The following is a 16,808-nucleotide window of genomic DNA, read 5'->3' on the forward strand; positions in this document are numbered from 1 at the left end:
CCTGCACAGTGGACGAACAAAGATGCGACCACAGAAACTCTGCTGTGACTGTCTGTAAGATGGTAGAGACACATGTCCCAGGTAGGAGGGGCTCAGCAGGCCGCACAGGGAGTGTGATGTGTGCAGTAAATCAGGTTCTGACTTGATAAACGCAACTGGAACTGTGTGGTAGTGGCTGAATACATAGATATCAACACCTTATACATGTCTATGGCTGAATAGCCCAAAACAAAGTGTGCGAGCTTGTTAGCTGCTGAGCTGAAGCTACTTACCGTCAGTCAGGTGATGCCACACACGTTCCCATCCCACTTTCATTCATTTATATTTGATTTAAACATTGTTTTTTGGTTTATTATGGGGGAAGCTCACTGTGTGTACATGAAACATTCTTTATTTTTTATTTTATTGTATTGTATTGTATTTTATTGTATTCAAATATACCGGCTGCTATAGCGACTTAATTTCCCTTCGGGGATGAATAAAGTAATCAACTATCTATCTAAACGTGAATGCACAAGCTCTTACCAGGCAAAGCAGGTTTATAGTTATGATAAACTACCAAATAATACACAACACCTGCAACAAAGTTTTAGTGTCTTGGCTCGTGGACACATTTTCTCCAGCTCAGACACATAAATAATTAAATACAGTGAGAGTTATAGCTCTGTGGCTTATAAACTTTATATTTTGTGACATGGCATTTTCAGGTTGTTGCTATCAGTTTTGTAAATTGTTAAATGTGTTGACAGGAAGTCACTAGTGTTTCCATCACAAATTATTGTTTTCCAGACGTTTTTCCTGTTGCTGTGTTTTTTATTCGCCCACATTGCACATGACCAACACAACACACTGATTATTACACTTTCACATTGTTATGTAACTGGTGTTTTATGAGTTAAAAGGCACGAATGGAGAATCAAGTGTTTTATAGAGGAACAAACGTGAAGTAGTCAATATGCATCAAATTTAAATGTGTACATATGTATATATATTTTATATCACTGCATTACTTTTTACAGTTCTCACTCTAATTTCAGTGTAAATCAAATTGTCTCAAAGCTTTTGTTGTGGATTGGTTCCATTAAATGTTTATTATTTTGCAGAGAGGGGTCATTTCACCAGCTGTCATCACATTATGTCACAATTAATCATTCCCTTTTATTACATCCACATAAAACTGACTGAAGCCAAAGAAATATTTGTTGTTCCAATCCTCAAATCTGAATGAAATTTAAACACGCTACAGATGACAACAATTGATCTATTATTATTGAAGATGTTGAATAATAACCTTTTCCACAGATCAAGTATTGAAATCAAAAGCTGACTGAATTTATATTGTTAAAAATAAAACGGGGAGCAGTTTTGTAATATTCTGTGCTGTGTATAAACAAATTCTCTAAACATGCCTGTGTCTACTTAGCAGCTTTGGTAGAATTCATTGTCGATATCGCGTAGGTCCTGACCCGCGAGACGTGGTGGGCTGGTGCATGTAATGTTGTTGTATATGGTGATGGTCGTGTCGGGCTCTTCACCTTCGGCGTGGGTCTCCACTTGCCGAGGTATCACCAGCGGATTCCTCAGGCTGTAGTTTCTGAGCGGGAGGGTGCTGCAGTCACATTTCCAACGGTTTCCAGACAGCAATAGTTTTTCCATGCACTCTGGGAACTCGGGGACGATGCCTGTCAAGGCGTTGGTTCTCAGGTCCAGGTAGCGCAGCCTCGGAAGCAGCTGTTTTGTGCCGTTCTGCAGAAACTGTCGACAGTCGTTGTTGGACAGCAGCAGGTACTCCATATTCTTGAGGCCGGAGAATGTGTTGGTTGTGAGGACCTCCAATTTGTTAAAACTCAAGTCCAGTCCCAGTAAGCCCACCAGATCTACAAAGCTGTGGCGTTCTACCACAGAGATGTTGTTATGCTGCAGGAAAAGCCTCCTCAGACCAGAGAGTCCAGTGAAAGCTTGAGACGTGATCCTTGTTAGGCAGCCTTTGTCCAGATGAAGGCTGTGAAGCTTTGACAGGCCCTTGAATACTTGGTCAGGCAGACTGAGAAAGCAGCTTCCAGACAGGTTGATGACAGCCACATGAGACAGGCCTGTGAAACTACCAACTTGGGCCTCCTGCACCTGGTTGTGTTCTAGCTCCAGGACCTCCAGATGACCAAGCCCTTCAAAGATCCTCTCCCCCAGGGCTCGGATCCTGTTGTGACTGAGACGTAGTTCCTCCAAGTACTGCAGGTCACGGAAAGTCCGGGGCCTAATTCCAGTCATGGAGTTGTTGGCGAGACGCAGCACATGGAGACTGTGAAGGCCCAAGAAAGTGTCGTCATGCAGAGTAGTCAGCCTGTTGTTTGTCAGATCCAACCACCTGAGCGACTTCATGCCTGCAAACGCTCTAGGAACCACGGTCACAATGTGATTCTGGGCCAGGTACAGCTTTTGCAGTTTAGTGAGTTTAACAAACACATTAGCTTTGATGACCTTGATGTAATTTCCAGTGAGATCCAACTCTTTAAGCTCGACAAGGTTCTGGAAGAGCTGGGGCTGCAAGTAAGCGAGTCTGTTCCCTGCCAGAAAAAGCTCCCGGAGACCTTGCAGGTCATGGAAAGCTGTCTCAGGTAAGACGGCTATCGAGTTCCACCCAAGGTTGAGAAGCCACATGTGCGAGAGTCCCGAAAACAGCCGTTCCTCAATACGAGTCAGCTGGTTGTTGTGCAGACTGAGTGAAGCAAGGTTAGGTGTATTCTGGAAGAGTGTTCCTGGTAACGTGCGTAGGAGATTTCGCTCAAGGTGGACGTGTGCTAGCGACCTAAGTCCTTTGAATGCCTGAGGGTCAAGTGTTACCAGTTGGCCACTCTGTAGATTCAAAAAGTTCAGGTTGGCAAGATCCTTAAAGGACATGGCAGGGAGAGAGGTGAACAGGTTGCCATCCAGCCAGAGAGAGTGAGTGGATGTCGGCATGTCAGACGGGATCTGGGTGAAGTTCCGAGCGCTGCAGTACATGTTGAGCTCCAGGCTGTAGTCATCGTGCAGGCAGGTGCAGCTCTGAGAACATGGGATAGGCTCTTCAGTCTCTCCAGCTGTGTCTGGGTCGGGCAACACCAGGGATATTCCCAGGATCCACAGCACCAACAGCACAATGGTTTGCATACCAGCTGTGGTTACAAAATAGAAATATTGAAAGATGAATAATCAGGAAATGCACGACAGAATACTGAGTGTTATTTGCGTAACTGCAGTATTTAGAATGAAAAGCTTTCATGCTTTAAGATTTAAATGAATTTCTTACCTTTAGGATGGGAGGTCTTGATTTCAGGTGGACAGGCTGTGAAATGCCAACTGACTGAGCCTTGTGCAATTGTTTGTATACGAATGGGAAGTCTGACAAGCCTTTGAGTCAGCTCCACTGAATTTGCACAATTAACCCTTTCATGTCCATTTTGCTTTATTGCCAATAGTTTTTTTTCCTAAGTTTCCTCATATTGCTAGAAAATGATGAGCTTTGCACTCACTAATATCAACTTTGATAATGTTAAATCTATGACCTGAGATTTTTATTCACAAGTCTGTAAAATATAGAAAATACTTTTTATTGCCACATAGTGAGATGTACATTTTTACTTATGCAAAATCTCCTTTTATGTGTGCATGTAACCTGTTTATTTTGTATCTATCTCACATATACAGTATTTGAACCTAATGAGGTATTACATCTATGTGGCCTTTGGTATTTACCTAAGTCAGGGTCGTGTCACTGAGTGCATTAACTGTAGATTTTGACCGAGATACAATGGAAACAAGATAAAATGAACTCGGTGCACCTTGACTGAATTTATGCCATAACCCTATAATTCAGGATTATTTATTGATATGGTTTCATTTAAGGCAAGTTTGGAGATTGTGACTCATTAAATTTCGATTTCACCACCTCCATCCACCCTTGTCATCACCATATTATTTTTAAATAAATTTGAAAAAAGTGCATGCACATGTGTATGATAACGATAGGTTTATGTGAAAAACATACAAAATATACATATCGGTGTCCTTTCTGTTTTATTCACTTATTACAGTCCAGGATGTGGCCAGTTCCAGAGGTCGATTATTGTAATGACTAACTTTCTGTTTACCCCTCTTCTTGGTATCTGGGTCCTTTTTCGACGATCATGAACTGGCCGTGCTCTAAAGGACAACCAAAACCAGATAACGTTATGTGCTTGCACATGAATTTCAATTAATAAGCTGACCAACACTGGAATTATAACCGTATGAGGAAAATGAATCATACTGGACTTGTTCTCTGTTTGTTTGTCGGTCATTCAATTCTAATCCAGCTCTGAAGCAAATGGGTAAACTTTCAGGGAGCAGAGTACAAGACCTTAATTTAATTCTAGGAACTATTATCTCATAGTTAAGATAACAGTTCTTAATTTTATCTTTTGATTTGTTCCACACAGATGCATGTAAATGTACACACACAAATACATAAGGACGTTAACGGAGAAAATTAGGTTTTTGGAAAAAATATATACTTTATTTGTTTTTTTGTTTCTAGTATGACCTACTAACAAATCAATCAGCTTGATACTGATACTGAGGGAAATTGAGATTATCTGAGCCGACTGAGGAGACATGAATTCAAGTTTTTCGTTTTCTCGCCAGTAGAGGGCACTGCTGGCATGTCGTGTCTTAAGGAAACTGTTCAGTGCTGCAGAGAGTAGAAGCAGGGGGGCATTTTTATTTTTGCTCATTATGAAATGAGTTCATTCTTGCCAGGTGATACTTGGAGCCGTAGTTCACATATTGCTTGATGTCTTGGTTTACTGCAAACAGGTTGCACTCTATCAACAATGAAAGGAAGTTTTGCCTTATTTTTGCATTGAATCATTTTACAAACTCAGAAACGCTCCAGTTTTTGCTGTTGTTTCAGTGAAAAAAGAAAAGAAGCCATACAGAATAGATGCCTTAGTGAGTTGTTTCATGATTGTTGCTCCCCTGACAAACACCTCTAATTGGCTCGTTCCCCGGCACTCAACCAGACACAAAAGGTTCGGAGGTTTGTCAGTTGCTGTGCAGTTGCTTCCTGAGTGGAGGAGAGGAGTCGTAATAGTAAGTGGCAGAGCCGGCTGCTTTGGCTGAAAAAGCTTGACTGGGCTGTGCCTCGCTCGTGGAGGGATAATTTTCTCAAATAATCCTGAATAAATTTAGTGCCTTCCTCAGCAGTGGCGAACAGGCCTGAGAGGCATGATGTCAATCTAAATTGGACAGATGCATACTGATCAGTGTTGAAACCCACTGATCCCTTCTTCACTCTGCAAATAAGTGCCAGAGGACTCTTGCCCCAGCAGCCCAGGACATTAAAAGATGGTTCCATTAAAAACTTAATCTGTTATTAATGGGCCCCCAGAGTAATTAGGTTGCGGCTTTGTCTGACCTGTTTCAGTCACTTAGTGCATATCTTGTATTGACACTTTAATCGTTGGGTAATTGTTATTTCAGAAATCTAGCAGGTTTTTTGTTTAAATGGACGATGCACATTAGTTAGCATTTGGTCTAACATTTAAATGTGCCACATTTAGCCATGCGGGCTATTTTTACCCTAACCCTAACCCTAAAAAATATAAAAAAAGAAAACCCAAAACATAGAATAACATACAAACACATCTGATAACATATCAACATGTGTAAAAACACAGAGGTACATAAACAGCCACATAGCATAATTTATTAATAAATCAATGACATATCTTTATGGCATGTGACACAAATGGACAAAGAGCCACTGTCCCTGTCAAATAAAGTAACAGAAAAAAACAAGTATTTTTAAGGGTTTTAGGTGTAAGTTAAACACAGACTGGGTCAACCATCTAAACACATCTTTTGCAGCTAAAACTTTATTGTCTCCAAGTGGAAATTTGTCTCACGTCCAAGTAACATAAAACATAGGTCAGGTCGGATTATGACCCATGAACCTTCTGTTTGTTGTGTGTTTTTGTTTTGGCTGCTATCCAGGCATTTGTGCCCAATTTACGGCCAATTCACCTTTGAAACCATACAACTTGTCCATCTATCTTGTGAGGCAAAACACAGCATAATAATACATTAATATGTATTAATAATACATTACTGGAAAAATGAATAGATCTACCGAAGTACTTTATTTCTATAAAGCAGAGACAGAAAAACACTGCATTACAATCCCAAGTGAAGCTCAGATAAGTACATTTGAGCTAAATGCAGTAAACCAAACCTTGAGAGGAACTCTACAAAATCGTAAAGCAACAGATAACTCCTGTTGGTCTCATCTGTTGCACTTAACATGGTGGAAAGTGGTTGAATGGGAGGCAGACAAAGGGGAGACTTTGTTTTCCCTGGTCTATCGCTTCAACACGTGTCACTGACAAAACTAAGTGTAGAGGCTTAATTTACTAAATGGTTTTCTCTGTCCCTACAGAGGGAGAGAAGAACAATCCAGCTTCTCCAGCCAAGAAAAGGCTGGTTTAACAGACTCAAAATGAAATTGCAAATAACAACGAAACTTAACGCTGAGCGACAATGGGCTCAGGCAACGCTGCCATCATCTGGCGGATATTTGGACTGACAGCAAATCAAGAGAAACATGTCAAGTCTGATAAAGATGGTTTCAAAACAGGGCTGTTCAGTGGCCTCTCACCCGTCTGGGTCTGATCCCCGGTGCCACCTCAACCCTTTGCACAGTCAAAGACCCTCGGCCCCCCTGCAGCGGCTATTAATACCCCTCAGAGCTCACAGTCAGCTGGCCACTTTCCAGGAAGAGAGAGAATCCGTCGAGTTTGTCTTGACATCTGGAAGGTGCCGGATTTCAGCCACTCACTCGCCATTTCTCAGTCGGTGAGGATCAATATAACGAGAGTAGATCATTGCAGCCAATTAAACCATATGATTTTTCCAGGTGAATGTGTGAGGCACACAAGAGTCCGTATCATTGAAACATGTAACAAACAAGCATAACAATATATGGTTAATAAAAGAAAAAATACCCTGAGACACAGTGGTGTGTTTTAATATGATCTGTAAACATAATGAGCGTCCTAAGCCTTGTCTCTTAAAATTAAAAATGTATTAATATAATATTTTAATAATATTAAATTAATAGAAAACAATACCTACAGACTGTCAGATTTTTTAATGGAATACATGTATTTAGTCTGTTTCCTGACATTACAATAAATGAAAGAGCTGAGGAGCTTTTATCCTAAAGGGATGAATGAGGATGACTAATTTTCATTTACATCTTTTATCTTTTTATCTAATACTGTAATTTCAGACATCTCTGCTCTGTATATGGAACACGTATCTCTAGCTCCATTCATCTTATGTGCTTCACACTAAGGATGTGCTTTGTTAAGGTCCCAAGGAAGAGCAGCGTTGAATTTCATGTTATTTGGACACGTGATGTTAATATCAATACATTTTGAATAATCTGACACAGCGACCAGCGCTCTGTAGCAATGGCAGCTGGGATTCATCCAAGTTAGTGGCGCTTTCATTACAACGGCAACGATGACTTACTCTGCTCAGGGTTCTGGGAACCGAGTCGAGCTTCACAGAACAGGTGAACAGCTCTTTGTGCAGCAGTGGAGGAGGAACTTCAGGTTTCTGTGGACAAAGTCCGGCGGCCAGTCTTTACTTGCCAGGGTTCAGTTACTGCAGGTCACTCTAACAGTTTCAGAAGGAAAACTGCAACCAGTGTTACCACAGACCAAGCAGACAGCCCATTCTAAACAGGCATGTTTAGAACAGGCACTGCTAAAGTTTATTTCAATACTAGAAGAATAAACATTTTTTTAAATATTGTCTTAGATCTTAAACACTATTCATATATTTGGGATTTTTTGTGTGACTTTGTCTGGTTGTCTTTATTGTTTATGTTAACATTTTTGTATATTTATACTCGTAGGCTGCCTTTTTTTTTCAATCCACACACAACAAAAAGCCGAATGGAGGCCTTTTATCGAGTTGCTCTCTGACTGTTAAATTAGAGGAGGTTTTAAGTCAATAGTGACTAAACTTTCTTCATATAAGTTTCCTTTTTAATCACTTTCTCAGTTTGTAATGTCGACTGTACTGCAGTTGCCAGTTTGATGACCGTCACAGAAAATTGTTTTTATATTTAAGTTCATACTTCCCCAGTTGGAACTAATGTAATACCCTTCATATTCACCAACACTAACAATCAAACTTTTGACTTTGCAGAACAACCTTGAAACAAACCCAGACAATGTCATCTTCCAACGCCTGGAACAGGTGAGAGACACTTCACGCACTCAAACACACACCAAAGTCCGACTGACTCGGCTGCCAGGCTTGGATCCAATTCACAGGAAGAGAGAAGAGCAGCTGACGAAACCCAGAGGAAACTCAGAAAACTCACAGCCTCCTTTATTTTTTTTTTGAACTTCTTTTTATTTCCTTTCGTCGAATACAGTCAAACAGTACATCGTTTTTAACATGAAATTAGGTATCACGGGTTCAAGTCTTAAGTTACTGGAGTTAACTGTCCATGTATGTCTCGGGTCCAGGCCATCATGATCCAAATATATCAAGGTCAAGTTATCGATTAACAATGTCCACAGACACAATACATGTCACATAACATTTCATCAAGACATTATTCTGAAATAGTATGACCTGCTTATGTCCATTGCTTAAAAGGGGAAACAAAGGGAAAACAAAAGCAATATATATATATTTTTTTTTTTTTCTCATATCAGATGGAAATGTAGAGCAATCGGGGACCAGTTGTTTTTAAAAACCTCTGTTTTCAGTTGTAATAGTGCAGTCAAGTATTCCATCCTGTACATATCTTGAATTCTACCTTTCCATTGGGTTATTGTGGGGGGCTGTGGCTTCAGCCAGGAGGCTGTTATTAGTTTATTTGCTATTAAAAGAAGGGCTCTCAGAAGTTTTGTCTGGCTATTTTCTTCAAGGTTATCAGGCAGTATCCCTAAAATGAAGTGTGATGGTTCTAATGGTATGTCTATAAATAAACAATTTTTTATTTCCTTTAGATCTCTCATTCCTTTATTCATTCCTTTATTTATGTCAAGTGGCCTTAGCATGACACACATCAACTAATGGACACAATTAGTGGTTTATTTATTCTGTGCTATACCTGTACTTTCTGATTTTATGTCATTTTTTATTCATGTGACAAAACACAGACTCACAGATGTAGTTTGACTGAATAACAAGTGCAGGTGGATGAAACCCACCCGTCCTTTCAGGTGCCTCGCTTTTCATCTGCATGTAATTTGAGGGGTTAGAATTTAATTTCCTCTGCAGCTGTGTCCAGGTGGGAAAAAAATGGGATTCAATTTTGGTGTCGTGACTTTAGTCTTTTTCTTACAATCTCTAAACAGTGAGTTTTTAAACATCCCTATATCATAACAGTCTTTTTACCCACAGCTTGAACAGTATGATATGTTTGGTATTGCCTTTTCATCTGGAAAGGAATGGACCGCTCTGCTTCTATCTGATCATTTAGTTCCTCAACTTTGTGTTTACTGTCCAGTCTTGGCTAGAAAATGGCTCTCTGGGATTTTTGCATAGTTTGGAAAAGCAATAACAAGTTGTCTTTACAAATGACACAGTGGCCTCATGTTCTTGTCATCGTGATATATCAGGAACACCCAAAATAAATTTCCATTACATCTGCCATAAGCATTTCTTTGGACTCAATGCAAACCGGGATTTATATGTGGAGATCAGAGGTCAAGGCCACATTGTCCTCACAAAACAAAGTTTTCCCCTCTTGAACATAATATCTCTGCCTTTAGGGAATTTTCTCCAATTTTGACCAGTTGTCACTCAAAGATTAGCTGGTTAGATTTCAGGTGTCAAAGGTTAAAAGTCACAGTTACCTCGATTTGTAAACAAAAAATTGGGACTGAAGCGGCACTGGTGTGTATACTACTGCAGTGCGGTATTTCTAGTTTCTTCAGAGGAATCATTTCAGATTTTTACATTACATCCCATTACATATCATTTAGCTGACGCTTTTTTAAGTGCATTCAACCATGAAGGCATAAACCCAGAACAGCAAGAATCATGTCAGAGAAAAAACAATCAGGACGACGGGTAAATGCTTCACATATACAGTAGCACTTGATGTCTCACGCAAACTATTTAGTGCAGGCTGCAGTTCATCTGGCATATAATCCTGACCCAGTTCCTCAAAACCCTTTAAACTGACCCAATTGATTCAAGTTCATCACAGCAGGTATAAAATGGGTGTCACTGCAAGGTGATGGAAATGTTTGTGTGTTATCAATCTGCAGCTGGGGGCTCCTGCTCCACATTTAGTGTAGTAGAGTGAACAAATGTGGACAGAAGTGTGGGTCAACAATAACAAATAATGCTCTGCCCCTGGGATGTGGGAGATATTTTAGTAGTTCATTTTGTGAGATGACGATTGTGGCACACAGATGTGAATTTCAATGGATTTGCATGAAAAAAAAAAAGTGATAGGAGCATTTGAAAGCTGAATGAGGTTTTTCAAAGGATTTGTAATTAAGACTTCATCAATTCACCATCAACAAACTGTTCTTCTCTTTGTCCAATTTTCTGTTTTTTTAAAGTAGGTTACTCTATGGAGCCAAAAAATGAAAATGAAAAGAAAATCTGTGAAAAACATGTGATTTGAAATGAAAGAAATCTGCAACTGAATAAAACAATTGCTCAAATACCCAAAATATATCTGAAATTAAAAATAAACATTTTTTATGCATAATAATTCCAGAATTGAATAACAATAATATTCAAATTGAAAAAATTGTTTTTTCAATCACTATTAGGAAAGAATGTGTCAAATTAACAAAACAATTGGCTCAAATTTGTCTGCATATTGTCACCTGATTAGAATTTGATACAGACAGTAAATAATGAATTATTAAAGAGGATCTCGTCTCTGCTTTTTTAATTGTTGACTGTCAAGTTCCTCTGGAGAGAGAGGCTGCTTCATAATTAGTTTCCTAAATATGTACAAGGCGTTTCTAAGTGTGCAACTAATAATTAGGCTAGAGTGATTAGTGTGTTTGAATTCAGAGTGATTGCCTGGTTTCATAAATGGAGACTCAGATCTACTGGCCAGCCGCATGCATGATGTGGTGTCCAAACCTGGTCGAAGCCGGCAAAGGAAAGGTCAGAGATGAAATGAGAGGGAGAGAAATAAATGAGATAAAGAGTTGCAGCAAGTCTCCAAGCACAAAGAGGCAGGAAAATGATGAGTGACGTCTTTGACTTAAATGACTGTCATCATCCAGTGAATAGAAAGAAGCTACCGAGGAGAGAATGAAGGGGAAATCAAATGATAGCATCATGTGGTGGTTTTTAAGGGAATCTGTCGCTTTTAGCATAGTTTTTCTTTTTTAAGGATAATGGTCAAATCAAAAATTTGCAGAATGCTGAACATAAAGAATTTAAAGTAAATCCTTATAAAACAGTAAAACTGGGTATTATTACTCTGATTAAGTCACTGATATTTCCAGAATATTTTAAGAACTAACATTTTCTCGTGACCCAAAATATTCCCATGCAAGTATCTGAAATCTTTATTAAACCAAAACCTGATTTTACACATCATCAGCTGACCAGTCAAGTTTCCCAGTCGCTGAAGCTTAAACTCTTTGTGTGCAGTTTCTGGCAGAAGTTGCCTCTGAGGGTCTCACTAATGGAGACTTGTGGAACAGTGTTAGCAATGAGATGCTCATTCAGTTCAACTCAAATGTTAATCTTGCATGACAGTGGGATTTAAGGCCACACTGGACAGATTTGAGAAATCAAATTGTCACTGTGGACTCCTGAGCCACCTGGCTAACTTGCTGCCTCACTGAGCTGCTTATTAATGATTTGAGGCAACGTGAGAGTGACCTTGCCACCTGAAAGAGACAAAACCTGAAAGCTTTGCTATAAGGATTAATCAAATGTCTCAGAAAACCTGCAGAGTTTGTTTTTATTTTAAGCAAAACTCTGCCTTAAAGACAATTCAAATTGTTTTGTGACAGTGGAACGTTTTGTCAAATTTTAGAGACATTAACAAGTCTCTTCTAAAGTCTCACAAGACTTCACGTGTTTGTCAGTAACACAATCACTGATATAGAAACTGTGAATAGATCTGTGATAACAAGCAGAATGCTCCACAGTTGCTGCAATGTGATGTCTCAACATGGATGAATAATCAAGGGACCAGTGAGAGGTTGTCCCCATGCAGGGCAGATGGGCGAACAGATGAATGGTTATCTGTATTAATTTGTAAAAAAAACAGGGAAAGAGCAATGCAACAAGATGTTGGAGGTAGGAGAAAGGTGCATAATGTGCATGAGACGGATAGAAATTCAAACTTGACAAATATGTTTGGACCTTGACACTGAATCTTCTCTTAATAAAACCATGCACACATACAAAGCCTCTGTGAAGTTTTCCTTTCTTCTAAGCAGCTGTGCTTTTCTCATAGACTGTATTTATCCTCGAACCAGAGAATGTCCTGCTGACCTTGGATATTTCTCTCTATAGCTGCTTTCACTTATGAGCTCCGGACCCAATCTTCCTGCACAGTTTTGCGTCTATCACATTTTTGAATGTGATAAATTATCCTACTGTTGTGAACGCAGCTGACTCAGACAATCTGCTTGGGGGCCGGCAAGAAAAGTTCCACAAAATTTCAGGAACAAGCAACTGACCTGGACATTTGCCTTCTCCGGAAAAGAAAAAGACTGTGCATTTCTGAAAGCAGCTGAAGTGATCTCTGCTGCCTCAATGTGATCTAGTCACAAACAGAGCAGGAAATTGAGAAGAATATTTAATAAGAAGTTGAAGTTTGAAGGGATCCCACGACCAGAGATTGGTGATGGAATTGAAGTGACAATTCATTTTTACATGTCAAACTCGATGCATCGGCTCAAGCTGTTGCAAACTTTCTATGTGTGGGTTTTGCAGCAGTGGTAATCAGCGGGTCACAGACTTTTAACCCAGGAAAACCCATCCCTGTATCCCAAATCAACACAATGACCTTTGTTCCAGCCTGCGGCAGGAAGGGCTTCCCAGTGTCTTTGTCTGCTGTGGAGTCATCTCTCTGAGGAGCTCCACTTTCCTAATCTCAGCGTGCCTCTTTCAGAAGCTCTCAGATTTAGCTCCAAGCAGTTTCGCTTGCTTTTGTAGCGGCACAATGATCTGGGCTTTGTTACTCTGCAATGGCTTTGGGAATGGATTAATTTGGAGCATTGACAGTCCATTCGAGCCCCGCTGATGTCTATTTATGTAGAGGGAATTGCTCCCTTATTAACAATCTAGTTTGACTGCAGTACAGTGGAAATTATGACCATTGATGTTGTCTCCTCTTTTCAAAATGAACAGAGTTCCCTGTAGAGATAAGCTATGTTATTTTTTTTTAAAGAGAAAGTAAAACATTGTTTGTAGTTTAGTGTTTTTGTCATTTTATTTCTATTTACATGTAGCAGATTGCTTGAAGAGCAGCAATCTCTCAGACAATATAGACCTCTGCTCCTCTTTATTTTATTCACTCACTGTCCATTAGACAGCAAGAGAAGCATCCACTCCAAAATCCTGCACCAAATAAATGTTATTAAATATAACGCATCACTTTGAGCACAACTGAAGACCATCTTTACTAGGGAGTGGGATTCTCTAGGCACATCGTGATTTGATTGAAATGATGATGAAACAATTATTGTTGCATCAAAGAACTGGGAGAGAGACCCACAAATGTAGCACTGTCTCCATTAGTAAAGATTTAAAAATTACGATAATCGGGCTCGGGTAGGGCTAAGGGGTGAAATGAGATTGGGCAAGAGACTCTGACCCGTTAAAGCACGGCCGGACCTTTATTGTGCATCGGTCCTGATCCTTAAGCAGTGGTGGTTAGAATTATTCAATGGTGGTATCGTTAAAAATTAACCTAATGGAAAAATTGAATCGATTATGTTCTGTTGCTGCATCGAAGCGAACCGAAGAATCAAGAATTTTCCCCAACTCTAAACTCGACGGGGGCTGCTGCTTGTTGCTGGTCACCTTTAATGATAGAAGTCTGCAGAAGCAGTTTCACAATTAAAATGCTGAAATGTTCCTCATTATCTCAGATCATGACTCAAATGTAGGGGGGGAGTTATGACTTGTTTTCTATCAAGCAGTAGTTCATAAAGAACGTCTCTGTAGCAGGAACCAGAGCTTGTCACAGTCCGGCTTTCCATGTCAGAGACTGAGAAATCTCCTCAGCTCGTCACTCCGAGCTTCTCCCTGGGCTCAGAGCTTCAATGAATTCAGTCATGGGAAACTTTTGCCAGTCATTCTTTGCTCTGTGCAATGTGCATGCCTAAAAGACATGCACGATTGTTTGAGAATTCATCTGAGAAGTGTTTTGAAGATAAAATTAGTGCACTGCAAAGTATTACCCATTAAAAGGGGATCCCATGACCTTATATGCTCCCAGAGGGCTCTTTTTATTAAAAACAGTTGCACACTTCATTTTTTACTCCAGTGCATTACTCGATATGTAAATCAAAAATCACATTTATTTTAACTTATTTTAACCCCTATGGATTGGCTGTTTGTTTGTTCATGTGAACAGCACGATCGTACTTTATTTCATGTTTGAAAAATCACGCTGCATTTTCTTTTTTCAAGTAATTGCCATCGGATCAAGATTTTTCACACACCACGACGTGGCTGAACCCCTTTGTCTGACTGAATTAGGTTATTCTGCTGATTTAATTTCCAGAGGGAACCAACCGGGTGGTAGGAAACATCATTTACTAATTAACAAGAAAGTCTTCTGGCGTTTTCAAGAAAATGACTCTCAGAGGCGTGTTCAAACTCAAGTTCTGATCCCAGACACAGCTGTAAACCTGAGTGATCTGCAGAACCACGTCCAGAACGTATTAAAACAAGTGCAGGAGTGGAGTGGAAATCAAAGTTTTAAATCTCTGTCAGCAGTCTGTGTTTGGCTTTGTGAACTGAATTGGTTGTGAAACTCTATGTTGATTTTAAAGTGATCCTATTCTGTGGTAAAGCACTATCTCTACTACCAGTGGAAGCAAAATAGTTCTCGTTTGATCGTCAGCTTTGTGCTTTTCTCTTTGTGATCTACTACTGCAGTTTTTCTTTTATTTACTCATGCAGGATGCACTGATCCACCCGACACTCTCTATCCATGGAGTTAAACTAGCTCCAGCAGGCATTAGCACTTGGCTGAATCGATCCAGCTTCTTCATTTATCCAGGCCCTGACGTATGAGAAGTATTGAGCATCTAGCATGAGATTGGCAGCTCCTTCAGGAAATGTCTCTCAGCCTGTAGTGAGGCCACAATGAGTAAATCAATGCGCTTATAGCTCCATGGTGCTTGGACCCACTGAGAGTGATTGTTAGGTTGTCGTTGACTGCTGCCCTTGGACAACATGAGCTGTTGTAAATTGCTAAAAGATATTTCCCTCTTTACCACTAGACTATAATTTCAGCTCAAAAACGCTCAACCTTCAAACACAGAAGACAAAACATGCCTTATTTTTCTAAAATAAAGATGCATGAATTATACCAGGAGAATTAAAAATTGGAATGTTGCAAATAAGTTTGCATCTACACAAAAATAAGGATATTTTTTTAAGTCAGGGAAAGAGAGTTATTAAAAATAATTTTAATGTTGACAGTATAATGACACATCACTTTTTTATAGCTGGGTCACAGAAATTCAGGAAGTCACACAAACTGTAGTATATTATATGGAAGAGGTTCATTTGCCTGCGCTCGTCCATGTTGTTATGATACCATCTTTTGTGGTGAGGGAGGGGCTTGTAGAACCAGCTAGAAACAGGATTTACTTGGAGGATACACAACAAAACGGACCATCATCCGCCAAATGATAGTTTTCCTTTAGTTAAAAACAAAGAGGTAAATCAGTCGAATAAACCCATTAAAGCTGCAGTATAGGTTCTGCCATTTATTTACCTGTCAGTTGGAATGTTAAATAAAGTCTACAACCATTGTGCTACAGAAGCTCTTTGCCATTAATCCTTTCTTGTGTTCAAGGTAAGCTTTGATAAATCTAATACATGAACGCTGAAATTGTTGGCATGCTCGATCTTACAGGAACCTAAGAACGCAGCCAAAGAGGTTTTCCTCATTCAGAACCTGTTTCATGAACCTTGCACTTTTCCAGGCTGCACTGAGACTGAATATCTGGTTTTGCTGTTAATTCAAATAATTCACTGTGGCAAAAACTGACAATGTGGAGACTGAAGGTTTTTGACGCTGGCGACATGCAGGGATTATATCTTATGACACGTGTGGAAAACATTTTAACGATCATAATTTTCCAGGAGACATGGAGGATGGGAACTGATGGAGGCTGTAAACATATTAACAGGGAATCTTAATCCGGTGTAAATTGGTACTGTACATAAAGACACATATTATACACTCATTAATAATCAGATAGTGAGCCAACAGTGATACAAAGAATCGCTAGCCATCACAGTGAACTGTATTAGATGTGTGGTCATATAGGGGGGCGTTTCTATTCTTTAACCTCTATCAAAATATAAAATTATTGTTGCGTTGTAATTATCGATGTTGCAAAGCAAAGACAAATTAAAAAACTGATTATTATTACAGATGTAAATATTGTGTACTGTAGCGTAATAAAAGGGATTTCAGTAACACATTTGACTTCACATAACAAGTGACTGTACAACATTGTTTGCATAAATAAAAACAAATCTCAGTTGTTTGTGAATAACAGATTTTTTTTCATATAAATGTG

The 16,808-nt window shown here is 39.5% G+C and overlaps 1 protein-coding gene across 1 annotated transcript; it reads right to left on the bottom strand.

The window, feature by feature from the left end:
* Window positions 1-792: 792 nt before the first annotated feature.
* On the bottom strand, window positions 793-3,375 carry igfals (insulin-like growth factor binding protein, acid labile subunit). Its single transcript, XM_061090055.1, has 2 exons — window positions 3,287-3,375; window positions 793-3,152 (listed from the first exon to the last, which is right to left on the bottom strand). Exon 2 carries the CDS (start codon window positions 3,145-3,147, stop codon window positions 1,420-1,422), a length of 1,728 nt encoding a protein of 575 aa, XP_060946038.1. The 5' UTR covers window positions 3,148-3,152; window positions 3,287-3,375; the 3' UTR covers window positions 793-1,419.
* Window positions 3,376-16,808: the final 13,433 nt, after the last annotated feature.

The sequence above is a fragment of the Limanda limanda genome, chromosome 17, assembly GCF_963576545.1.
Source record: "Limanda limanda chromosome 17, fLimLim1.1, whole genome shotgun sequence".
In the NCBI taxonomy this organism is placed as follows: Eukaryota; Metazoa; Chordata; class Actinopteri; order Pleuronectiformes; family Pleuronectidae; genus Limanda; species Limanda limanda.